At 45.9% G+C, this 26,170-nt stretch overlaps 1 protein-coding gene across 2 annotated transcripts in view; it reads left to right on the top strand.

Moving 5' to 3' along the window:
* cntn2 (contactin 2) overlaps nucleotides 1–26,170 on the top strand; it is a 234,604-nt gene that overhangs the window by 111,565 nt on the left and 96,869 nt on the right. For both annotated transcript variants that reach the window (XM_043716479.2, XM_087973467.1), the window contains exons 4-6: nucleotides 2,926–3,101; nucleotides 8,443–8,538; nucleotides 12,988–13,197. In XM_043716479.2, the coding sequence (XP_043572414.2) occupies nucleotides 2,926–3,101; nucleotides 8,443–8,538; nucleotides 12,988–13,197 (482 nt within the window). The remainder of the gene's footprint in view (nucleotides 1–2,925; nucleotides 3,102–8,442; nucleotides 8,539–12,987; nucleotides 13,198–26,170) is intronic.

Genomic DNA, 26,170 nt, shown 5'->3' with positions numbered 1-26,170 from the left:
CCTAATTAATGCACTTAACACTATGGGCTATTTCGCATGGCCAATTCACCTGACCTGCACATCTTTTGGAATGTGGGAGGAAACTCACGCAGACATGGGAAGAATGTGCAAAGCAAGTTTTGAGAAGATTTGTAACTCTGGTTGAGGTTCTGGATGTAGGTTTGCTCGCTGGGCTGGAAGGTCAGGCATTCCAGACATTCCGTCACCCTACTAGGTAACATCTTCAGTGGGCCTCCAGACAAAGCACTGCTGATAATTCCTGCTTTCTATTTAAATGTTTGGACTTCTTTGGGTTGGTGATGTCATTTTCTGTGGTGGAGTCATTTACTGTACTTTTTCTCAGGGAGTGGTAGATGGGGTCTAACTTGATGTGTTTGTTGATAGAGTTCCGGTTGGAATGCCATGCTTCTAGGAATTCTCGTGTGTCTCTGTTTGGCTTGTCCTAGGATGGATGTGTTGTCCCAGTCGAAGTGGTGTCCTTCGTTATCTATGCAAGAGGGTCATGACCCTCTCCTCCTCTGTCTTATGAACATTTTGCAAGATGTCACCATCTATTTCCCTACAGTCTATACCTTCCATATCCTTTTCCACAGTAAATACTGATGCAAAATATTCATTTAGTGTCTCCCCCATTTTCTGTGGCTCCACACAAAGGCCACCTTGCTGATCTTTGAGCGGCCCTATTCTATCCCTAGTTACCCTTTTGTCCTTAATATATTTGTAAAATCTCTTTGGATTCTCCTCAATTCTATTTGCCAAAGCTATCTCATGTCCCCTTTTTGTCCTCCTGATTTCCCTCTAAAGTATACTCCTACTTCCTTTATACTCTTCTAAGGATTCACTCAATCTATCCTCCAACCTGATTTTGTAAACATTGTGTTTATATAGTGAATCTGGTTGAGTTTCTGGTCATTGTTAATACTGTAGGTTCCAATGATGGTAACGCCATTGAAATGTCAAGGGGTGGTGATTAGGTAGTTTCATTTTAATTGTCATAGTTTAAATTATTACATAATTGTTAACACAACATTTTAGTTCGATGGTACCATAATCTATGAAACTTCCCAAAGTCTTTATAGACTCACAGTTGAGCAAAATTAGACACTCAGCCACAGTGTCAGGGTGTCCAAGTTTAATATCCCCAGTGTGAATGCATATTGCACTCCCATTCGCTCACCTTCATTCTTGGAGCCTGCACTCCCACGTACTGATCATTGCCATTTTACACTCACGTTCACTGATCCTCTGCAAAAACTCTCGGGTTGACTCCTCCAGGCCGACCCTTGCCGGGTAACCAAGCGGTGAATCTGTGGGTGTGGGCACGGTACCATCTGTACCTCACACGGCACTCGCTTCATGACGGTTCAGCGGAAGTGTAGGCGGGCCAAGCGCATATTGACCCAATACAAGTGAACAATTAGTGCCATCACTCAGAATCAGCAGAATGAGGGAGATGTCTGTGGCGTGACGGATTAATCTTGTTATGGGGAAGTCCGTAATGATAGTGGAAAGCAATCCGAACCCCAGGGTCATACTTTGAGGGCACGGTTTTGATTCCCATCATGGCAAATGGTAAAATTCAATTTAATAAAATTTGGAGGTAAAAGCTAGCCGAAAGGCTACATTGTGATCATCTATAAATTGTCAGAAACAACTGTGCCAGGCTATGGTAGGCTGTGAACCAGGTGCAGGATTAGTGTAGTTTGGTGTTTATTGGTTGGTATAGACATGATGGGCCAAAGGGCCTCTCTCAATGCTGTATGACTCTATAAACTGTGTCTGGTTCACTATGCACTTCAAAAAATCTGCCATCCCCACCCAATCTGGCCTACAAGTAACTCCACAGCAATGTGAGTGACTCTGAATTGCCCACTGGGCAATTAAGGGCGGGCAATAAATTCTGGCGGAACCAGCAATGCCAACATCCTGCTTTCGGGATCTCCCTGCAACCATTGGAAGTCCTCCTCCAACACTTTACCTCTCAGTCATGTCCAACATGCCTCCCTGCACGCATCCCGCCCCCACCCGAACTGTCTCACAAACTGTCAACCCTGCCTCCAGCGGAACCTCAGATCCCTGAGTTTGGGACAATCTATTGTCCCTCACTGCGCCCCCCTCCCCACCCATTTCTTCACTGAAGATGGCTCTTTCCTGTGAACTGATGGGAACTCTTCTGTCTAACGAGAGAGCTGTCATCCGACAAGTTAAAGAGGTTGAGTGGAACCATTCTCCCAGCTGAAATTCACCCTGCCGTGCGGGAAGCCCATCCTCCACATAACTCCTAATCCCTTACTCGTCTCCTTCCCATTGTACCTGAGTTCTATGTCCAATCATTCCCTTTCTATAGATTCACTGTCCATTACAACTAGAGAGAATCTTATTGTAACCTCTGCTTGTCTCCATTACAATGGATGTGCACCAACCCAGACCCACCCAAGTACTGGAACATGCTTGATGGGATCTGTGGCTGTATTTACAAAGAGCTTTGCTGGCTTTGCCTGGCCAGCAATACTCTCGCTGCTGCAAAGCTACTGAATGGGCATGAAATGTTTTGGCACCTTTCTGCAGTCAGACGCTATCCATCTGCATTTGTGTCTCTACTTTGCAGAATCTTTGTAAACCGAGATCAATTCCTGACTTACTTTTCTCTGTAAATGTGTTTTATCTCCATCGAGAGCTTTCTGAAATGGAAAGTAATTTCATCCACTAGAATCCTACATAATGGGATGAATTGGAATGCATTTAACCAATTCATATGTGAAATACCACCGTTACATTGGAATAGGTTTAGCTTCATGAAACTCCATGGATAGAGTTCTTTGTAATTTTGTAATAATTGAATAAAATGTATAAGATTTTTTGTAGACTATCTCTTATTCATTGTAACAATAATTCCAGTGATTAAGTTTGATTGTGTCCTGGCAGCTGGAAGGTAAACGGCACCAATATTAACATTGAAAGAGACAGCCGTTACAGTCTGATTGGAGGGAATCTGGTGATCAGTAACCCAACGCGGTCCAAAGACCCTGGATCCTATCAATGTCTGGCAACAAACTCAATTGGGACCGTCATAAGCAGAGAGGCTTTCCTTCGCTTTGGCTGTGAGTTTTTTGGTGTTCGGAAACTTATCACAGGAAGCTCTGTGCCTTCAAGTGTGCGTGCAGGTGTGGGTGTGGGTGTACGTATTGAGGCTGTGTGTGTGTCTGCATGGATGTGTGGGTGTGTATGGCTGTGTGTGTGTCTGCATGGATGTGTGGGTGTGTATGGCTGTGTGTGTGGGGGTGTGTCTTTATGGGACTGTGTATGTGTGTGGGGTGTGTGTATGTGTATGGTGGTTTGTGTATATGTGTGTGGGGGTGTGTCTGTATGTGACTATGTATCTGTGTGTGTATATGTGTGGCTGTGTGTGTCTGCATGGATGTGTATGTGTGTGGGGTGTGTGTGTATGTGACTGTGTATGTGTGTGGGAGGGTTTCTGTATGTGACAGTGCATGTGTGTGAGGTTTGTGTGTATGTGTGTGGGGGTGTGTCTGTATGTGACTGTATATCTATGTGTGTATGTGTGTGGGGGGAGTGTCTGTATGTGACTGTGTATATGTGTGTGGGTGTGTGTATATGTGTGTGTGGGCGTGTGTGTATATGTGTGGGGGCATGTGTGTGTATGTGTGTGGGGGTGTGTATGTATGTGTGGGTGCTATGTGTGTGTCTGCATGGATGTGTGGGTGTGTATGTGTATGTGTGTGTGTCTTTATGTGATTGTGTAAGTGTGTGGGTGTGCGTGTATATGTGACTGAGTATGTCTGTGGGTGGGTGTGTATGTGTGAGGGGAGGCGGCATGTGTGTGTGTGGGAGTGTGTTAATGTGTGCGGGGATGTATGTATGTGTGTGTGTATGTGTGTGTGTGGGGTGTGTATGTGACTGTGTGGGGGGGTTGTGTGTATGTGTGTGGGTGCGTATGTGACTCTGTGTGTGTGTGTGTGGGGGTGTATGTATGTGTGTGTGGGGTGTGTGTGTGACTGCGTGTGTGGGAGTGTGTGTGTATGTGACTGTGTGTAGGAGGTTGTATGTGTGTGGGTGCGTATGTGACTCTGTGTGTGTGTGGGGGGGTGTGTGTGTGGGGGGTGTATGTATGTGTATGTGTGGGGTGGTGTATGTATGTATGTGTGTGTGTGGGGGGTGTATGTATGTGTGTGTGTGGGGGGGGAGTGTATGTATGTATGTGAGTGTGTGTATGTGTGTGTGTGGGGGGGTGTATGTATGTATGTATGTGTGTGTGTGTGGGGGGTATGTATGTGTGTGTGTATATGTGTGTGTGTGTGTGTGGGGGGGTATGTATGTGTGTGTGTATATGTGTGTGTGTGTGTGGGGGGGGTGTATGTATGTATGTATGCATTAACTCCTCAGACAGAAGATGATTCTTCTTCATGTTTTGGATCCACATGACGAGTCGGTTTAACATGGGGGAGCCTGTTGTCCTGTAGCTAACTGACCCCACTGCCTCCCCCCCACCCCATCCCAGTTCCAGTAAACTCTCCTGCTCTGAGTGTCTGCTGTTAGAATACTAGAAAGAATTACAGCGTGATAATCGACCTGGCTAGTCAGGTTATGACAATTTCATGGCCATCAAGTCCTGAGGTGGAATCCAAACTCGAGTTTCTGGCCCAGAGACAGAGAATTGCCACTGGACCACAAAAGCTCCCCGCCTCCTAGTTATAACATATGTGGGTGTAAGAAGCAATAACGAAGACTGCTCTCTGATTAAAACCAAGTGAGCAGCAGGTGAAAATAAGAATCCATACCCTTATGTGGCCCCTGATGATTCCTGGGTTGGACTGTGCTGTTGGCTCAGTTACCATGGTCAAAGTGATAGACAACAGCTTCACAGTCTGTGATTGACTGGCTGGGACACGCTGCTCTCATCTGGATTGTGTGGGATTAGGACAATTCTGCTCAGGGAGTCACACACCCACCCTGGGCCTACAAACCCTTGTAGTTGTTACATGAGTCTGGCAGCCAATAGAAACATAATGGAAGGTTAGATGGTTTATTTTGTCAAAGTGCTTATTTAGTGCTTGTTAAGTATTGGGTTTGCAGTTATAATGATAAGCATACGTTTTTCTCAATTCAGACTACTATGAATGCTGGCTATTCTGGTGGGTCAAAATCCCATTTTCTGCTGAGTCAGAAAGCACTGCTATCAATTGAGACAGTGCTCTCTCAGGGCCAGGTCCTGAGCTAAGACTTCAATTTCTTCTCCATTAACTTCCACAATTTTCCCCATTAACTGATCCTTCAAATATCTACAAGATCCAAATAGGTTCTTAGTAATGATCATAGATAGAAATATTTACTAAATAGCAATATACTTTTTGGAAGCAATTACACAACTCTCCTTGCAAATAGAAAACTAAAATGATTGTAGAATAGGAGACAGGATCTTCGTGCTCTGCCTCATGCTACCCATAACAGTCAGCTGGTGTTCAAGCTGACTTGTGTTTCTGCCATAGAGCTTACAATCTGCTCTCTTGTTCTCTGTTCAACCCCCAACTCACACACACCCCACACCTACACACCCTCACCTGCACACCCTCACATACACCCTCGCACAGACACTCTCACCTACACACTCTCACTTATATACCCTCACACACACACCCTGACACAGACACCCTCACACACACGCTCTCACCTATGCACCCTCACACACACCCTCACACACACACCCTCACACAGACACACTCACACACACACTCTCACCTACACATCCTCACACACACCCTCACACACACACACCCTCACACAGACACCCTCACACACACACCCTCACCTACACACCCTCACACACCCTCACACACACCCTCGCCTACACACCCTCACACACACTCTCACCTACACACCCTCACACACACACACCCTCATCTACACACCCTCATCTACACACCCTCACACACACCCTCACCTACACACCCTCACACACACCCTCACACACACCCTCACACACACCCTCACACACACAGCCTCATGCACACACCCTCACCTAGACACCCTCACCTACACACCCTCACACAGACACCCTCACACGCACATCTTCACCTACACACTCTCACCTACACACCCTCACCTACACACCCTCACACAGACACCCTCACACACACATCTTCACCTACACACTCTCACCTACACACCCTCACACAGACACCCACACACACACATACCCTCACACACACCCTCACAAACACACACTCACAAACACACCCTCACCAACACACCCTCACCTACACACCCGCACACACCCTCACCTACACACCCTCACACACACTCACCCTCACACACACACACTCTTACCTACACATCCTCACCTACACACCCTCACCTACACACTCTCACTTACACACACCCTCACCTACTCCCTCTCTCAGACACACACCCCCTCACCTACACACCCTCACACACACTCACACACACACCTTCACCTACACATCCTCACTTACTCCCTCTCTCAGACACTCACACCCTCAACTACGCACCCTCAGACAAACATACCTTCACCTACACACCCTCATCTATATACCCTCACACACCCTCGTCTACACACACACTCACACACACACACCCTTACCTACACACTCTCACCTACACACCCTCACCTACACAGCTTCACACACACACGCCCTCACCAACACACCCTCACCTACTCCCTCTCTCAGACACACACCCCCTCACCTACACACCCTCACCTACACACCCTCTCTCAGGCAAACACACCCTCACTTACTCCCTCCCTCAGACACTCACACCTTCAACTACGCACCCTCAGACAAACACACCTTCACCTACACACCCTCACACACATACCCTCACCTACAAACCCTTACACACCCTCACCTACACACCCTCACACACATACCCTAACCTACACACCCTTACACACCCTCACCTACACGCCCTCACACACATACCCTAGCCTAAACACCCTTACACGCCCTCACCTACACACCCTCACACACACACCCTCACCTACACTTAGACACACATACCCTCATTTACTTACTCTCAGACAAACACACCCTCACACATACACCCTTACCTTCACACCCTCACCTACTCCCTTGCTCAGATGTGCACACTCTCACCTACTCACCCTCAAGCACACACCTACACCTTTTCCCTCTCTTAGACACACAAGCGTTCACCTACACATCCTCAGACACACACACTCTCACCTACACATCCTCGCACACACCCACACCTACTCCCTCTCTCAGACACACAAGCCCTCACCTACACATCCTCACACACACCCACACCTACTCCCTCTCTCAGACACACAAGCCCTCACCTACACATCCTCACACACACCCACACCTACTCCCTCTCTCAGACACACAAGCGTTCACCTACACATCCTCACACACACCCACACCTACTCCCTCTCTCAGACACACAAGCGTTCACCTACACATCCTCACACACACCCACACCTACTCCCTCTCTCAGACACACAAGCCCTCACCTACACATCCTCACACACACCCACACCTACTCCCTCTCTCAGACACACAAGCGTTCACCTACACATCCTCACACACACCCACACCTACTCCCTCTCTCAGACACACAAGCGTTCACCTACACATCCTCACACACACCCACACCTACTCCCTCTCGTGGGGATGGTATGACCAGGAATCTGAAGTCACTAGGTAAAAACAATGGCTGCAGATGCTGGAAACCAGATTCTGGATTAGAGTGGTGCTGGAAAAGCGCAGCAGGTCAAGCAGCATCCGAGGAGCAGGAAAATCGACGTTTCGGGCAAAAGCCCTTCATCAGGAATAGAGGCAGGGTGCCTGCAGAGTGGAGAGATAAATGATTGGGGGGGGAGTGGGGGTGGGGGAAGGTAGCAAAGAGTACAATGGGTGAATGGGGGTGGGGATGGAGGTGATAGGTCAGAGAGGAGGGTGGAGTGGATAGGTGGAAAGGAAGATAGGCAGATAGACAGGTCATGGGGACAGTGCTGAGCTGGAAGTTTGGAACTGGGGTGAGGTGGGGGAAGGGGAAATGAGGAAACTGTTGAAGTCCACAGTGATTCCCTGGGGTTGGAGTGTTCCGAGGCGGAAGATGAGGCATTCTTCCTCCAGGCGTCGGGTGGGAGAGCAGCAGTGGAGGAGGCCCAGCACCTGCATATCCTTGGCAGAGTGGGAGAGGGAGTCTGAAGTCATTGCCCAGTGACAGACATTTCCATTGGCTTTGGGTGTCCACCCAAGTGGCCGTCAACCAGGAGGGACATGGAGAGCAGGATGAACCATCAAGCTTCATATTGGTCACAGTTGCGTGATAAGATACTGCTGCTGTGATGGCAGTGACATGGTTGAGTTACTTTCTTATCCTCAGCAATCCCTCAGTAAACTATTCCATTAACCCAGATACTTCTCTGATTAACAGATCTTTCACAGTTTTCAACAGAAGAGAGGGAACAGGTGAAGGTGAATGAAGGGACGGGATTGATGCTTCCTTGCAACGCACCCCCCCATTATCCAGGTAAGCACTTTGTTCCTTTGCATTTTCATCGAATGTTCAGCAGATGTGTGTAAGTTAATCAAAACTGGGGAACGTAGGAATACAGCAGTAGGTCGGTCAATCAATCAATCTGTTACACCATTCAATATAATAATGACATCTTCTTCAATGCCCTTCTACCACATTAACACTAAATAGCTTGAAATCTCTGGGATTTCAAAATTTATTAATCACTACTTTAAACATTTTCAGTGACTGAGATCCTTCTGTGGTAGTGAACTCTAAAGGTTACACAACTGCACTGAGTGAAGCTACTTTTCCTCAACTTAGTCCTAAATGATTTTCCCCTTATTTTGAAATTGTGTGCCCTGATTCTGAACATGTGGGTTTGTCGAGGATTTGAACATGCTAATACACCGAATTCCCATAAGTAAGAGATGTGCCTCTAGGTAGTGAAATCCTTACCTCCTCAATGTTCCCTCCGTTCTTCAATCGACAGCCTCTAAGAGAAAGGGCAAGGTTAACTTTGGAGCATCATTCATTACCAGAGGACTACGGCCAACCAAGTATTTTTGAAGTTACTGTGATAATGAAGGAAACACGAGTTGAAGTGTGGTGCTGGAAAAGCACAGCTGGTGAAGCAGCATCAGGAACAGGAAATATGGCAAGCAATTTTTTTATCCAATTGGCCCCTCAATGAACGATAAAATCATTTCCTTAACGATGGCAGGAGAGGAATAAATACCGACAAGGAAACTGAATAGACCTCTCCATTTCTTCATCAAGATAACGTCATAGAATTGTTTACACCTGCTCATGAGGAGAGATTGAGTACGTTGGGCCATATTCATCAGAGTTTAGAAGAATGAAAGGCAACATTATTGAACATATAAGATTCTCAGGGGATCTTAACAGGGTAGATGGAGAAAGATGGTTTCCCCTTGCGGGACAATCTAGAATCAGAGGGCATAATCTCAGAGTAAGGAGTCACCTATGTAAGACAGAAATGAGGAGACTCTTCTTCCAGAGGGTTCTAAGTCTGTAAGGCTGTCAGGGTTGAGTCATTAAGTATAATCAGGTCTGAAAAAGGGTTTTAATCAGTAAGGGATTCAATGGTTATGGGGAAAAGGCAGGAAAGTAGACCGGAGGATGAGCTTACCCTCAAAATGTTGACTCTCCTGCTCCTCGGATGCTGTCTGACTGGCTGTGCTTTTCCAGCACCACCCTCTTCGACTCTGGAGGGTTATCAAAGTCAGAAAGTGTGGCATTGGAAAAGCACAGCAGGTCAGGCAGCATCCAAGGAGCAGGAGAGTCAACATTTCGGCATTCTTGATGAAGGGCTTATGCCTGAAAGGTTGATTCTCCTCCCCTCTCACTTAAATAATGTGCCCCCATCCTAACAAAAAGGCATCTCCCACTAGCCCTATCTATACCTCTCATGATTTTATAAAACTCCTAAGCTCCAGTGAAACAGTCCCAGCCTATCCAGCCTTTAGATTAGATTAGATTAGATTACTTTACAGTGTGGAAACAGGCCCTTCGGCCCAACAAGTCCACACCGCCCCGCCGAAGCGCAAACCACCCATACCCCTACATTTACCCCTTACCTAACACTATGGGCAATTTAGCATGGCCAGTTCACCTGACCCTGCACATCTTTGGATTGTGGGAGGAAACCGGAGCACCCGGAGGAAACCCACGCAGACACGGGGAGAATGTGCAAACTCCACACAGTCAGTCGCCTGAGGCGGGAATTGAACCCGGATCTCTGGCGCTGCGAGGCAGCAGTGCTAACCACTGTGCCACCGTGCCGCCTTTCTTTATCTTCAGGGCTAAAGGGATAAAAGGGGAAGGGGGAAAAGCGGGAACAGGGTACTGGGTTGATTGATCAGCCATGATCGCATTAAATGGTGTAACAGGCTTGAAGGGCCAAAGGGCCTACTCTGGCACCTAATTTCTATGTAAGAAAGGAGAGCCAGCTCATTATGACCTCTCACTTCATTGTCCTTGTAAATTGTTTCCAACACCTCTTTTGCCACTCAGTGGTTCCAGTATATTTCAGTGATCATAGTCTCATCCCTTCCAGTAGCAATTTCATGGTTTCCTTAGTACTAATAGGATTTATTTGTCAGAGACATTTTATATTTTTAACTATTGAATATCCTGCCTTTGTTCTTCCTCATGGAGAATTAAAGGGAGATTTCATTGAGCGGTGTAAAATTAGGAAGGATTTTGAGAGTGGGTTTGAGAAACCGTTTCCATTATTAGGAATGTCACAGAGCCAGACTGGAGAACCATTTTTACACCACCAGTGGCTAGGACCGAGAGAGCACTGCCTGACAGCTGATCGAATAGGAACTTACAACAAAAAGTGAATTAGATAAATATTTGATAAGGATGAGGAATCTAATTGGAGAGCTATGGGAGAAAGATCAGTGCGGTATTTACTTGATACTATTATTGTTGTGTCACCTTTACTGGTAAGGGTAAGGGGAAAGGGAAGGGGAAGGGGAAGGGGAAGGGGAAGGGTAAGGGTAAGGGGAAGGGTAAGGGGAAGGGGAAAGGGAAGGGGAAGGGTAAGGGTAAGGGTAAGGGGAAGGGTAAGGGGAAGGGGAAAGGGAAGGGGAAGGGGAAGGGGAAAGGGAAGGGGAAGGGGAAGGAGAAGAGAAGGGGAAAGGAAGGGGAAGGGGAAGGGGAAATGGAAAGGGAAGGGGAAGGAAAGGGGAAGGGAAGGGAAGGGGAAAGGGAAGGAGAAGGGGGAAGGGGAAAGGGTAAGGGAAGGAGAATGGAAGGGAAAGGGAAGGGGGAAGGGGAAAGGAAAGGGAAGGGGGAAGGGGAAGGGGAAAGGGATGGGGAATGGGAAGGAAAGGGTAAGGGAAAGGGGAAGGTGAAGGGGCAGGGTAAGGGAAGGGGAAGGGGAAGGGGAAAGGGAAAGGGAAGGGAAGGGGAAAGGGAGGGGAAGGGGAAAGGGATGGGAAGAGTAAGGAAAGGGGAAGGGGAAGGGGCAGGGTAAGGGTAAGGGAAAGAGGAAGGGGCAGGGTAAGGGTAAGGGAAAGGGACAGGGTAAAGATAAGGGAAGTGGAAGGGGCAGGGGAAGAGGAAAGGGTAGGGGAAGGGGCAGGGTAAGGGAAGGGGAAGGGTAAGGGAAGGGGAAGGGTAGGGGAAGGGGAAGGGGAAGGGTATTGGGAAGGGAAAGGGGAAGGGGCAGGGTAGGGGAAGGGGAAGGGTATGGGGAAGGGGAAGGATATGGGGAAGGGTAAAGGGAAGGGGAAAGGGAAGGGGAAGGGGAATGGAAGGGGAAGGGGAATGGAAGGGGAATGGAAGGGGAAGGGGAATGGAGGGGGAAGGGGCAGGGTAAGGGAAAGGGGAAGGGGAAGGGGAAGGGGCAGGGTAAGGGAAGGGGAAGGGGCAGGGTAAGGGTAAGGGAAGGGTATGGGGAAGAGCAGGGTAAGGGGAAGGGAAGGGGAAGGGGAAGGGAATGGAAGGATAAGGAAAGGGGAAGGGAAGGGGAAAGGATGGGAAGAATGGGGAAAGTGGAGAGTAAGGAAAGGGGAAGGGGAGGGGGAAAGGGAATGGAAGGGTAAGGGAAAGGGGAAGGGAAGGGGAAAGGGTAGGGGAAGGGAAAGGGTAGGGGAAAGGGAAAGGGTAGAGGAAGGGGAATGGAAGGGTAAGGGGAAGGGGAAAGGGAAGGGAAGGGTGAAGGGAAGGGTAAGGAAAGGGGAAAGGGAAAGGAAGGGTGAAGGAAAGGTGAAGGGAAGGGGAAGCGAAAGAGATGGGAAGGGGAAGTGTATGGGTTATTTGAGATAGCTCATGGCCACCAATTCTCCTTTGCTTTTGCTTTGTCTTAGGAGTAAAAGTGATAAAGATCGAGGATACATTAACGCAGAGTATCTACAGAAGATGCACTGTTCTTAGATAGCACAGAATTGTTATAGTCCAGAAGTTCGCCATTCAGCCCATCATACTGCACTGGTTCTATTGACTCTTGTCAATCTCCTGCTTTTCCCCATATCTCTGCACACCATTTCTATTCAAGTAATCATCAAATCCGGTACTGAGTGCCTCAATTGAAATTGCTTCCACCAAGATAGCTCATCGCATGATAGCAATCAGGACAACTATTTTGGGGTCAGCCATAATTACTCAGACTTTAAGGAGCTGGTACAGATCCATCCACTCCCTCCAAAAGCAAGAATAAATGTCCTTGTCTCCACCCACAGAGCATGTATGGCATTAGTAAAACGGGTGGAGCCAATGTAACATGAAGATCAACCCCTTCAGAGCCATTAGCAGCAGAGAAGGTACCAGTTGGCCATTTCACGCAGCGGTGATTCTCAGGAATTTAACATTTTACTCCAACTCATTTTGATTCAGTGGTTCCTATTCAAATGATTACTCTCTGGTCATCTGCCCAAAATGCTGACAGATGGATTGATTTATCTTTTCTCTTCGTATTTGTTTGCATCACAGCTCCAACATATCGCTGGTTTATCGACGAAATCCCGAACTTCATAACGCCAGATGATCGTCACTTCATCTCGCAAGTGACAGGGAATCTCTACATCGCCAAAGCGAAGACTTCCGATACTGGGATCTACTCCTGCTATCTCACCAGTCACATTGACTATGCCACAACAAGTGTCTTCAGCAAGGCTATTCCCCTGACTGTGCTGTTTGTTGGTCAGTCCCTTTTTATCTTCATTAAAGTTCCCTTATGGAACAGTGGGCACAGGCTGAGGTTCAGATAAGCTGAGTTAAATGTAGAAATACAACCAGGATCATTAGGTAAGGGTAATGAAATAACACCACCATTGGTAACTTGTCACCAATTCCTACAGTGTGGAAGTGGCCACTCAACCCATCGAGTTACACCGTCCCTCCAAAGAGCATTCCACCCAGACCCACCCCCCTACCCATTCTTTGTAACCCTGCATTTCCCATGGCTAGCATACACATCCCTGGGCACTATAGGAAATTAGCATGGCCAATCCACCTAACCTGTACATCTTTGGAGGAAACCAGCACACCCAGAGGAAACCCATGCAGAAAGGGGGGAGAACGTGCAAACTCCACACATTCGCCCGAGGCTGGAATCGAACCCGGGTCACTGACACTGTGAGGCAATACTGCTAACCACTGAGCCACTCTTATTTATGTAATTATCTGCATCCCTTCCAAACATTGTAACTGTGCCCGCATCACCACTTACACAAGAAGTTCATTTCACATGCGAACTACTCCCTGGGTGAAACGTTTGTCCCCCATATCTCTTTTAAATCTCTCTCCTCACACAGACAGTCACCCAAGGCTGGAATCGAACCTGGGACCCTGGTGTGTAGGGAATCTAATCTAATCTAATCTAAACCTGAACATGGGCTTTTTAGTCTTGAAATCCCTCATCCTAGCTCAACCTAGTCTCTGGTATATTTCTGATTTTGGTCACCTCTGCCATTGGTGTCCATGACTCCAACTTCTGATAGGCTCTGGAATTCCTGCTTCACCTCTGTATTTTCCATTCTTCCTTGAGGGCATACCTACAAACCTGCCTCTGTGACCTCTAGTGGGGCAGATTTTGTAGCTTCTCCTGCAGTACTGTGTGCAGTTCTGTTTGGCACATTACAGGAAGGACGGAGTTGCTCTGGAGAGAGTGCAGAGAAGGTTTACTGGAATATTGCCAGGGCTGGAGAACTGTAGCTACGAAGAGAGATTAGAGAGTTTGAGGTCATTTTCCTTGGAATGGAGAAGGCTGAGGGATGAAATGACGGAAGTGTATAACATTGTGAGGGGTGGGGATAGAGTAACCAGGAGGAACCTGTTTCCTTTGGCAGGGAGTTCAAAAACCAGGGGTCATGGGTTCAAGCTAAGAGGCTGAAGAACAAGAGGGGATGTGAGGAAAAACCTTTCTTACACAGTGGGGGGGTGGGGGGGGGGGGCTTAAATTCACTGCCTGAGTTGCTGGTAGAGGCAGGGACCCTAAACTCTTCCAAAAAGTACATGGAACTGCACCTGATGTGCTGAAAGCTGCAGGGCAATGAGGCGTGTGTAGGAAGATGGGATTAGAAAGGGCAGCTGGATCAGCATGGACAATATGGGCCAAATGGCCTCCTTCTGTGCTGTAACATTTCTATGGTTCTATAGATTCAACCTTTGGGTTACAACACCCTGTGGGACAATTCATTACGTTAAAGGTGCTGTATAAATGTGAGTTGTTGTTGTTGGCCATTATGTGCAGTTCTTAAAAGGGATTCAGCAAAACCATCAGCAGAAAGGAACGTGCAAAGCAGTCACTGACTCCAGCGTTGATCAGTGATGTTGCCCAATGAAACAGATGGGAATTCTCAAAAAGAAATCGGACGGTGCACCAATAATACACTCCATCTGTTTCGTTTCTTTGGCCATTTCATTCAAAAACTAAGAGATGGAAGTTCTTTATTTGCAAAGAGCGTTGCGAGATGTATGGGAACAGGGTGGCTTTTACCTCGGGGAGTTTATGACTTGAACACCCCAGTGAAAATCCTAATCTTTGTTAATTATAATCATGGGCTGCAGGACGTGGCTATTCATAAGAAAATCTTCACAACCTGTTCACAAACAAGTGTTCGTCAATGCCCAGCGACAGTTACCACGGTTACAACTGTGGCAGATTCTTTATTCCTCCGCATGCCAGATAGCGATCACAATTACAATAAATTGAAATTTTAAGCAGCATCTGCTCAAACGAAATTAATTATTCACTCATTTTAAAATCAAATATTTTCCAAAGCTGACATGTGCATTTGGTAACATCTGCATTTCTGAATATATTTTAATAGATCATTATCTAAATCTCCCAGATCATTAATTTGTATAATTAAGCAACAAATCTAAATATGTAGCAATGTTTGGTTCTGCAAATGTTATTTGATAGACTGCAAGTGAGATATCAAAATATCTACACAGTTTAGTATTTTCTGAACCTGCAGGCTTTGATGTATTTGACACAGAAATATTGATAAAATCCATGCACCTGCAAATGATTATTACATTTTAAGCACAATTCTACACCTCTTCTGCAATTCTCTCAAACTGCCCATTCTGTGCAGTACAGAGCACTGTGGACTCCAGAGTTGCTCCATGAGAGGGAGGTTTCTTAGTGAGAACGCCAAATCACATAACTGCCCGTGTTTAGCTATTACACACCTCAAATAATGCATGCTACTCAAAAGCAACCAGCAAAGTAATATGATGTATAGCAGTGCACAAATTAAATCAAGAACAAAGACACAGGTAGATGTGACACACTCACTCGGTTCTTTTCATTGAGGCATAGACTATTCTCTAAATGGGGAAAGGCGTCAGAAATCTAAAACAGGACTTGGGAATCCGAGCTCAGGATTCTCTCAGGCTTAACAAGCACTTTTAGTTGGCAGTTAGGAAGGCAAATGCAATGTCAGCATTCATTTCAAGAATACAGGAGCGGGGATGTCCTGCTGAGGCTGTATAAGGCTCAGGTAGATGACGTTTAGAATATTGTGAGCAGTTTTGGGTCCCATATCTAAGGAAGGATGTGTAGGCATTGGTGGGGATCCAGAACAGGTTTACAAGAGTAACCCTGAGGATGAAGGGCTTGTCATATGAGGAGCGCTTGAGGACTCTGGGTCTGTACTCAATCGAGTTTAGAAGGATGAGGGGGGGATCTGATTGAAACTACCAGAATACTGAGAGGCCTGGATAGAGTGGATGTGGAGGAGAGATGAGGAGTGAAGGGATGACTCTTTAGAACTAAGATGAGGAGGGATTTCTTCAGCCAGAAGGAGGTTAATCTGCAGAACTCATTGCCAGAGAGGGCTCTGGAGGCCAAGTCATTCAATGTATTTAAGACACAGATAGATAGGGTTCTTGATTAATGAGGGGATCACGGGTTAAGGGGAGAAGGCAAGAGAATAGGGATTGAACGGTGGAGCAAACCTGGTGGGACGAATGGCCTAGTTCTACCCCTATACCATATGGTCTTGTGGAGTGAGAGTCAGCAGTGAGTTCACCATTGATCCTGGTGAGGTGTCCTCCAACACTCAAGAAGCTCAAAACTATCCAGTCCAAAGCCTGTGTATCTTCAACTCCCAGCTCTGCTGGCATTTGATCTATTGTGGTCATGTCCATTAGTCCTATCTGAGATACTTTGGGTGGAAAATTAGTTTAATTACTGCTACTAAGTGGCATGGTGATTCAGTGGTTAACACTGCTACCTCATAGCATCAGGGACCCAGGTTCAATTCCAGCCTTGAGTGACCGTCTGTGTGGAGTTTGCACGTTCTCCCTGTGTCCGCCAAGGTTTCCTCCCACAGTCCAACAATGTGGGGGCAGATTGGCCACGCTAAGTTGTCCCAAAATGGGGTGGGAGGCCTAATGGAATGCCCTTTAGACAGTCAGTGCAGACATGATGGGCTGAATGGCCTCTTTCAACACTGCAGGGATTTGATGACAGTATGGATGACATTTTCACATGGTTAGAACATGTAAGTCCTTTAACACAGGAAGGCTGACACATTACAGCTGCCACCAGGAAACTCTCCTGCTCTTGTCACCTGCCATTGAATGGAATTATAGACTAATAATCAACTGCTTGGCCTAGCTGGGCCAATATTCTCTTGGGTTTAGAAGAAGGAGAAGAGAATCTAATTGAGGTGGGACTTTGTTCATTGGGGCATGGGGAATTGAGAGATGACTTTATGGAGGTTTATAAAATCCTGAGGGGTATTGATAAGGTGAAAGGCAAGTATCTTTATGCTAGGCTGGGGGATTCAAGCCTTGGGGGCATATTTTTAAGGTGAGAGGAGAAAGATTTAAAAGACATGAGGGGCAACTTTTTTTACACTGAGAGTGGTTCGTGTGTGGAATCAACTTCCAGAGGAAGTGGTGGATGCTGGTAGTTACAACACTTAAAAGACATTTGATAAGGACATGAATAGGAAAGGTTTGGAAGGATATGGGCCAAGTGCAGGCAGGTGGAACTAGTTTAGTTTGGGATTATAGTTGGTGTGGACTGGTTGGAACAAGGGACTTGTTTCCATGCTGTAAGACTCTGTAACTCTATGACTATGACTTTATGAAGTATATAAGATGCTAAAGGGGACTGACATAGAGCAGATATTATCACTTGTGAGGCAATCTAGAACAAGAGGTTATAGTTTTAGGATAAAGGGTGTCAAATTTAAAATAGAATTGAGGAGAAATTACATGAATCTGTGGAATTAGCTGGCCCAGAGTGCAGTGGATGAAGGGTAAATTTAAGGCGGAGATAGACAGATTTTTTAAAATAAATAATGGCTTGAAGGAGAGAGGGCAGGAAATTGATTTTGATTTTATTAAATGGCGGGGCAGGCTCGAAGGGTTGAATAGCCTCTTCCTGCTCCTAGTTATTACGATGTGACACATTTTTCACATCCCTCAGGTCCCTGAGGTGGAACTTGAACCTGGGGCCTCCAGCCTAGCGGAAGGGACATTACAAACCACACATGAGACATCCATACTCTATTGTGGACACCCACATTCAAATGAATTCAATTCAACACAGGAAATTTACAGCAAGGAAGGAGGCACATATAGCCTATTGTGTTTGTGATAGAAACTTTTGTTAGAGTATTTCAAATTAATCCCAGTGCCTCTAACCTCCTCCAAAGTCCCGAAGCATCTTGTGCTCCATATTTACCCAAATGGCTCTTCGAGTATGCAATGCTTCAACCATGCCCTCTAGGTATTCATTTCATGCTTTAACAGTCCTCTGTTAGCTTAGCAAAAGATAGTCACAAGTCCAGTCAGTTTTTAAGATCTAAATAATCCATAAAATCCGCTGTCTGTAACCTACCTTCCCTTACACAAAGCCCTGGGACGTATTTTCAATTATATTTTTAAATCCCTAGCTGGGTTGGATTCTCTTGTAAACCTTTAAGTTGAATGCCAGTCAACACTTCAGAGTGCCTTCTCTTGCAGTCAATGCTTTCACAACATATGAGAAATAATAGAGCTGAAGCATTTTGAAATTCTGGCATACCCGTGGATGACTATCAATTGTAGAGTCAAGCACTGCACATTATCATTAGTGAGACACCATGCTGGAGTTTATGTTCCACATGGGCCTTCAATCCTCCTTCAACATTACACCCGATCTTTTATACTCTGGCCAGAGAAATGGTTGCTGAAGATTCCCTTTAAATAACTAGATAAAATATAATGACAGAAAGACCTCCTATCTTAGGCTATAACTTTCTTTTTAAACATGACTTGGAGGTGCCGGTGTTGGACTGGGGTGGAAAAAGTTAAAAATCACACAGCACCAGGTTATAGTCCAATAGTGTTTATTTGGAAACACTAGCTTTCGAAGTGCTGCTCCTTCATTAGGTGGTTGATGAAGGAGCAGTGCTATAAAAGCTAGTGTTTCCAAATAAAGCTGTTGGAATATAACCTGGTGTTGTGTGATTTTTAACTTTTTCCTTTTAAAAACAGTCATTAAATCACTTCCACACCGTACCCTTTACACTGTGCCCCATCAAGCACTCCATGGCAGAGACAGCAAGGGGTTAGATACCGAGTAAAGCTTTCTCTACATAGTCCCCATCATATAATTCTGGGACAGGGATCGCAAACAGTTAGATACAGTGTAAAGCTTTCTCTACACTGTCCCCATCATACACTTCCAGGACAGCATGGGGTTAAATACAGAGTAAATCTTACCCATCAAACACTTCCAGGATGGGAACTGGACAGGATGAGATACAGAGTAAAGCTTGTTTGGAAGTGCACTTTCTCTTTTCAAAAAAAAAGTTAGAAAAGCTTGCATTTATTTAGCACCTTTCACAGCCATCATTCAGCGCGAAACACTTGCAGCCAGTGACACTTGGAAGGGTAGTCCTGTTAGAAATTGGGAAACACAGCACACAATGTGACCTCGCATCAAGTGATAACGATCAGATAATCTGTGGCTTATCTGCTGCTGATTGAGGGATCAATATAGGCCACAACACCAGAGATAACCCCACTGCTTTTCTTCAAAATAGTGCCTTTGGCTGTTTTACACATGTGCAAACAGCCCCTCAGTTAAATGTCACATCTGAAATACAGCCCCCCGGTGTCTCCTCAGAACTGCAACGGAATGTCAATGTTAACACGGATCTTGAACTGTGTTAAGATTTTCAATTGCCCTCTTCGGCTGTCTCAATTCGAATAATTAAGAAACAAGATGAGTTCTCTTTCCTGCTTCTGCAAATTGGGATTATCCCTTTTGTACTGTGGCTCTCCTCACAGAACTGGTCATAATCCAGTAAGCAGGAATTTAATGAACATCAATTGAATTCTGTAAGTCTTGCTGAGCTGCTTTGCATGGACAATCAAAGTAAAGCTGCTTAATAATACATTAAACTGTTCTCGCTTTTAATCATTAATAATAAATTGAAGTCACCGGTCTCTGGAATGGATATGCTTTTCCCACAGAGATTTTTCCTCAATTTAGTTCTCATATTTTTATTTGTAAATCTGCTATTAGGAGAGGGGGTATGATTGAACTGGGTGTTTAAGCTTAATGTAATTTCCTGTATCTCCTTGTTTACTACATGTATTTGGAAAGGAAAGGTCTGATTAGTCACCATGGCTTTGTGCAATGGCAATCATGGCTCACAAACGTGGTTGAATTTTTTGTAGAAGTAACGAAGAGAACAGGTGAGGGCAGAGTGGTGGACATGATTAGGTTAGATTAGATTAGATTCCCTACAGCGTGGAAATAGGTCCTTCGGCCCAATAAGTTCACACCGACCCTCCGAAGAGTAACCCACCCAGACCCATTTCCCTCTGACTAACGCACCTAACCTATGGGCAATTTAGCATGGCCAATTCACCTGACCTGCACATCTTTGGACTGTGGGAGGAAACCGGAGCACCCGGAGGAAACCCACGCAGACACAGGTAGAATGTGCAAACTCCACACAGACAGTCGCCCAAGGCTGGAATTGAACCTGGACCCTGGTGCTGTGAGCTAACCATTGAGCCACCGTGCCGCCCCATAATCTATACAGACTTCAGTAAGGCGTTCGACAAGGTTCCTCATGGTAGAATGGTTAGCAAATATTATGGATCAGCCAGACCCCCTCGCAACATTTCAGGAAGATAGCCCAGACCCTAACTTTGCTAGTTGTTTTGAGCACGTGTAAGGTGGATTTTCCAGGAGAGAATCAGCTGGTCAAACCACTTAGTTTTAAACAAAATAGAATTTATTTATAAGATGACTGAATTAAACACAAACAACAGAAAACAGAATACCGAATAACTTAACCCATCCGAAAATCCAACAGATCATCCCAACTTTATGATGCTGTTCCGAATGCTAGCAACAATCCCCATAAATGTCCCTTAGCACAAAAGGGAAAATCACACACAGGGTCTTCTAGGTAGAAGTTAGAGAGAGAGAGTACTAGCTACAACTTGCTTCTGGGTCCAGCAGTTTTTCCTCTACTGAAAAAACAGACCAGAGAGAAGCTGAGCTGAGAGAACTGGCCACATCCCTTTCATTGTACAAATGTTTTTAGAGTCACAGAGATATACAGCATGGAAACAGACCCTTCGATCCAACCTGTCCATGCCGACCAGATATCCCAACCCAATCTAGTCCCATCTGCGAGCACCCGGCCCAAATCCCTCCAAACCCTTCCTGTTCATATACCCATCCAAATGCCTCTTAAATGTTGCAATTGTACCAGCCTCCACCACTTCCTCTGGCAGCTCATTCCATACACGTACCACCCTCTGTGTGAAAAAGTTGCCCCTTAGGTCTCTTTTATATCTTTCCCCTCTCACCCTAAACCTATGACCTCTAGTTCTGCACTCCCCGAGCCCAGACTTTGCCTATTTATCCAATCCATGCCCCTTATAATTTTGTAAACCTCTATAAGGTCACCCCTCAGCCTCCGACGCTCCAGGGAAAACAGCCCCAGCCTGTTCAGCCTCTCCCTACAACTCAATTCCTCCAACCCTGGCAACATCCTTGTAAATCTTTTCTGATCCCTTTCAAGTTTCACAACATCTTTCCAATAGGAAGGAGACCAGAATTGCACTCAATATTGTGAGTGGGCGGCACGGTGGCACAGTGGTTAGCACTGCTGCCTCACAGCGCCAGAGACCCGGGTTCAATTCCCACCTCAGGCGACTGACTGTGTGGAGTTTGCACGTTCTCCCCGTGTTTGCGTGAGTTTCCTCCGGGTGCTCCGGTTTCCTCCCACAGTCCAAAGGTGTGCAGGTCAGGTGAATTGGCCATACTAAATTGCCTGTAGTGTTAGGTAAGGGGTAAATGTAGGGGTATGGGTGGGTTGCGCTTCGGCGGTTCGGTGTGGACTTGTTGGGCCAAAGGGCCTGTTTCCACACTGTAATGTAATCTAATGTAATCTAATCTAATTCCAACAGTGGCCTAACTAATGTCCTGTACAGCCGCAACATGACCTCCTAACTCCTGTACTCAATGCTCTGACCAATAAAAGAAAGCATACCAAACACCTTCTTCACTATCTTAACTACCTGCGACTCCACTTTCAAGGAGCTATGAACCTGCACTCCAAGGTCACTTTGTTCAGCAACACTCCCTAAGACCTTACCATTAAGTGTATAAGTCCTGCTAAGATTTGCTTTCCCAAAATGCAGCACCTTGCATTTATCTGAATTAAACTCCATCTGCCCCTTCTCAGCCCATTGGCCCATCTGGTCCAGATCCTGTTGTAATCTGAGGTAACCCTCTTCACTGTCTACTACAACTCCAATTTTGGTGGCATCTACAAATTTACTAACTGTACCTCTTATGTTCGCATCCAAATCATTTATGTAAATGACAAAAAGTAGAGGGCCCAGCACTGATCCTTGTGGCACTCCACTGGTCACAGGCCTCCAGTCTGAAAAACAACCCTCCACCAACACCCTCTGTCTTCTACCTTTGAGCCAGTTCTGTATCCAAATGGCTAGTTCTCCCTGTATTCTCTGAGATCTAACCTTGCTAATCAGTCTCCCATGGGGAACCTTGTTGAGCGCCTTACTGAAGTCCATATAGATCACACCTACTGCTCTGCCTTCATCAATCTTCTTTGTTACTTCTGCAAAAAACTCAATCTAAGGGACATCCTGAATCAGTCCTTGCCTTTCCAAATACATGTACATCCTGTCCCTCAGGATTCCCTCCAACAACTTGCCCACCACCGAGGTCAGGCTCACTGGTCTATAATTCCTTGGCTTGTCTTTACCACCCTTCTTATACAGTGGCACCACGTTTACCAACCTCCAGTCTTCCGGCACCTCACCTGTGACCATCGATGATACAAATATCTCAGCAAGAGGCCCAGCAATCACTTCTCTAGTTTCCCACAGAGTTCTCGGGTGCACCTGATCGGATCCTGGGGATTTATCCACTTTTAGCCATTTCAAGACATCCAGCACTTCCTCCTCTATAATCTGGACATTTTGCAAGATGTCACCATCTATTTCCCTACAGTCTATATCTTCCATATCCTTTTCCACAGTAAATACTGATGCAAAATATTAATTTAGTATCTCCCCCATTTTCTGTGGCTCAACACAAAAGCCACCTTGCTGATCTTTGAGGGGCCCTATTCTCTCCCTAGTTACCCTTTTGTCCTTGATATATTTGTAAAAACCCTTTGGTTCCTCCTTTCTTCTATTTGCCAAAGCTATCTCATGTCTCCGTTTTGCCCTCCTGATTTCCCTCTAAAGTATACTCCTACTTTCTTTATAGTCTTCTAAGGATTCACTCGATCTATCCTGTCTATACCTGACATATGCTTCCTTCTTTTTCTTAACCAAAACCTCAATTTCTTCTGTCACCCAGCATTCCCTATACCTACCAGCCTTCCCTTTCACCCTGACAGGAATGTACTTTCTCTGGATTCTTGTTATCTCATTTCTGATGGCTTCCCATTTTCCAGCCGTCCCTTTACCTGCGAACATCTGCCTCCAATCAGCTTTTGAAAGTTCTTGCCTAATACCGTCAAAATTGGCCTTTCTCCAATTTAGAACTTCAACTTTTAGATCTGGTCTATCCTTTTCCATCACTATTTTAAAACGAATAGAATTATGGTCACTGGTCCCAAAGTGCTTCCCCACTGACACCTCAGTCACCTGCCCTGCCTTATTTCCCAAGAGTAGGTCAAGTTTTGCACCTTCTCTAGTAGGTACATCTACATACTGTTCTTGTACACACTTAAGAAATTCCTCTCCATCTAAACCTTTAACACTATGGCAGTCCCAGTCGATGTTTGGAAAGTTAAAATCCCCTACTATAACTACCCTATTATTCTTACAGATAGCTGAGATCTCCTTACAAGTTTGTTTCCCAATTTCCCTCTGACTATTGGGGGGTCTATAATACAATCCCAATAAGGTGATCATCCCTTTCTTATTTCTTAGTTCCACCCAAATAACTTCCCTGGATGTTTTTCCAGGAATATCCTCCCTCAGCACAGCTGTAATGCTATCCCTTATCAGAAATGCCACTCCTCCTCCTCCCTTGCCTCCCTTTCTATCCTTCCTGTAGCATTTGTATCCTGGAACATTAAGCTGCCAGTCCTGCCCATCCCTGAGCCATGTTTCCGTAATTGCTATGATATCTCAGTCCCGTGTTCCTAACCATGCCCTGAGTTCATCTGCCTTCCCTGTTAGGCCCCTTGCATTGAAATGAATGCAGTTTAATTTATTCAAAGTTTGTGAGAAGATTTGTAGCTCGGGTGCTCGTTGTCGTGGTTCTGTTCGCCGAGCTGGGAATTTGTGTTGCAGACGTTTCGTCCCCTGTCTAGGTGACATCCTCAGTGATTGGGAGCCTCCTGTGAAGCGCTTCTGTGCTGTTTCCTCCGGCATTTATAGTGATTTGTATCTGCCGCTTCCGGTTGTCAGTTCCAGCTGTCCGTTGCAGCGGCACTGTTCACCTCTATCGACAAAACCCTAGCCAGAGAAACAATAGCCAACCTGCTGGACATACAGAACAGACAACAGGACATTGAACCTATCAACAAAGACGGCATACTCAAACTACTGGACCTGTGCCTCACAACACACTTCACATTCAACAACCAAATATATGAATAAATCAATGGCACACTCATGGGCTCACCCATCTCTGGACTCATAGCAGAAGCAGTAATGCAATGATTAGAGCAAACAGTCTTACCGCAAATTCAACCCAAACTCTGGGTCAGATATGTGGATGACACCTTTGTAATCATTAAAAACACAGAAATAGAGAACACACACCTGATCATCAACTCCACACTCATAGGAATCCGATTCACTCGAGAGGAAGAAAAGGATAGCCAACTCCCATTCCTAGACGTGATGGTACAGAGAACACCAAACGGAGAATTCACCACAAAGGTATACAGGAAAGCCACACACACAGACCAAGTCCTGAACTATGAAAGCAATCACCCCAACACACACAAAAGAAGTTGCATCAAGACACTATTCAAAAGGACCACAACACACTGCAGTACACCAGAACTGCAAAAAGAGGAAGAGGAACACCTATACAATGTATCCGCCAAAAACGGATACCCGCGCAATTTCTTCAACAGATGCCTAAGGGAAAGACAACGGAATGAGGACATGCCGCAACCCAAAGGACTAGCCACACTACCATACATCAAGAGTACTTCCAAACTGACAGCCAGACGACTGCGACCACTAGGATTCAAAACAGCACACAAACCAACAGCCACTCTCAGACAACAACTCACCAGAACGAAGGACCCGATACCCAGCATAAGCAAAACCAATGTAGTGTACAAAATCCCATGCAAGGACTGCACAAAACACTACATAGGACAAACAGGAAGACAGCTAACGATCCGCATCCATGAACACCAACTAGCCACGAAACGACACGACCAGCTATCCTTCAGAGTCTCAACCTTTCCCCTTCCAATGTCATTGGTTCCAATGTGAATAATGACCTCCTGCTGGCCCCTCTCCCCTGTGAGAACATTCTGCACCCTCTCTGAGACATCCTTGATCCTGGCACCAGGGAAATAACACACCATTCTACTTTTTCTCTGCTGGCCACAGAAATGTCTGTCTGTATCTCTGACTACAGAATCCCCTAACACAATTGATCTCTTTGAAGCCGACGTACCCCTCGTTGCATTAGAGCCAGTCTCAATACCAGAAACTTGGCTGTTCGTGCTACATTCCACTGAGAATCCATTACCCCGTACATTTTCCAAAACAGCATACCTGTTTGAAATGGGTATATCCACAAAAGACTTCTGCCATTGGTGTCTACCTCTCTTACCTTTCCTGGAGTTAACCCATCTATGTGACTGCATCTGAGACTTTCCCCCTTCCTATAACTGCCATCCATCACATACTGTTGTTGTTGCAAATCTCTTTAACTTGAAAGCCTCTGTCTGAGGCAGTATCTGTCAGCTATTATCAAATTGTCACTAAAAACCTTCAACCTCCAGACTTTTCGGAGGCGCTATCATTTGCAACCTCCCTGAAAAAACAAGGACTGCATAACCTTGTTAAAGGAGCAGCTCCATCCCACAAGGTTAGATCACACGGAATACAGGGAGAACTAGCTATTTGGATACAGAATTGGCTCGAAGGTAGAAGGCAAAGGGTGTTGGTGAAGGGTTGT

Source organism: Chiloscyllium plagiosum, unplaced genomic scaffold, assembly GCF_037043375.1.
Source record: "Chiloscyllium plagiosum isolate Xiang-an unplaced genomic scaffold, Cpla_swu_hap1 HiC_scaffold_26, whole genome shotgun sequence".
NCBI classification, from domain to species: domain Eukaryota; kingdom Metazoa; phylum Chordata; class Chondrichthyes; order Orectolobiformes; family Hemiscylliidae; genus Chiloscyllium; species Chiloscyllium plagiosum.
This window is presented reverse-complemented; position numbering and strand designations above follow the sequence as displayed.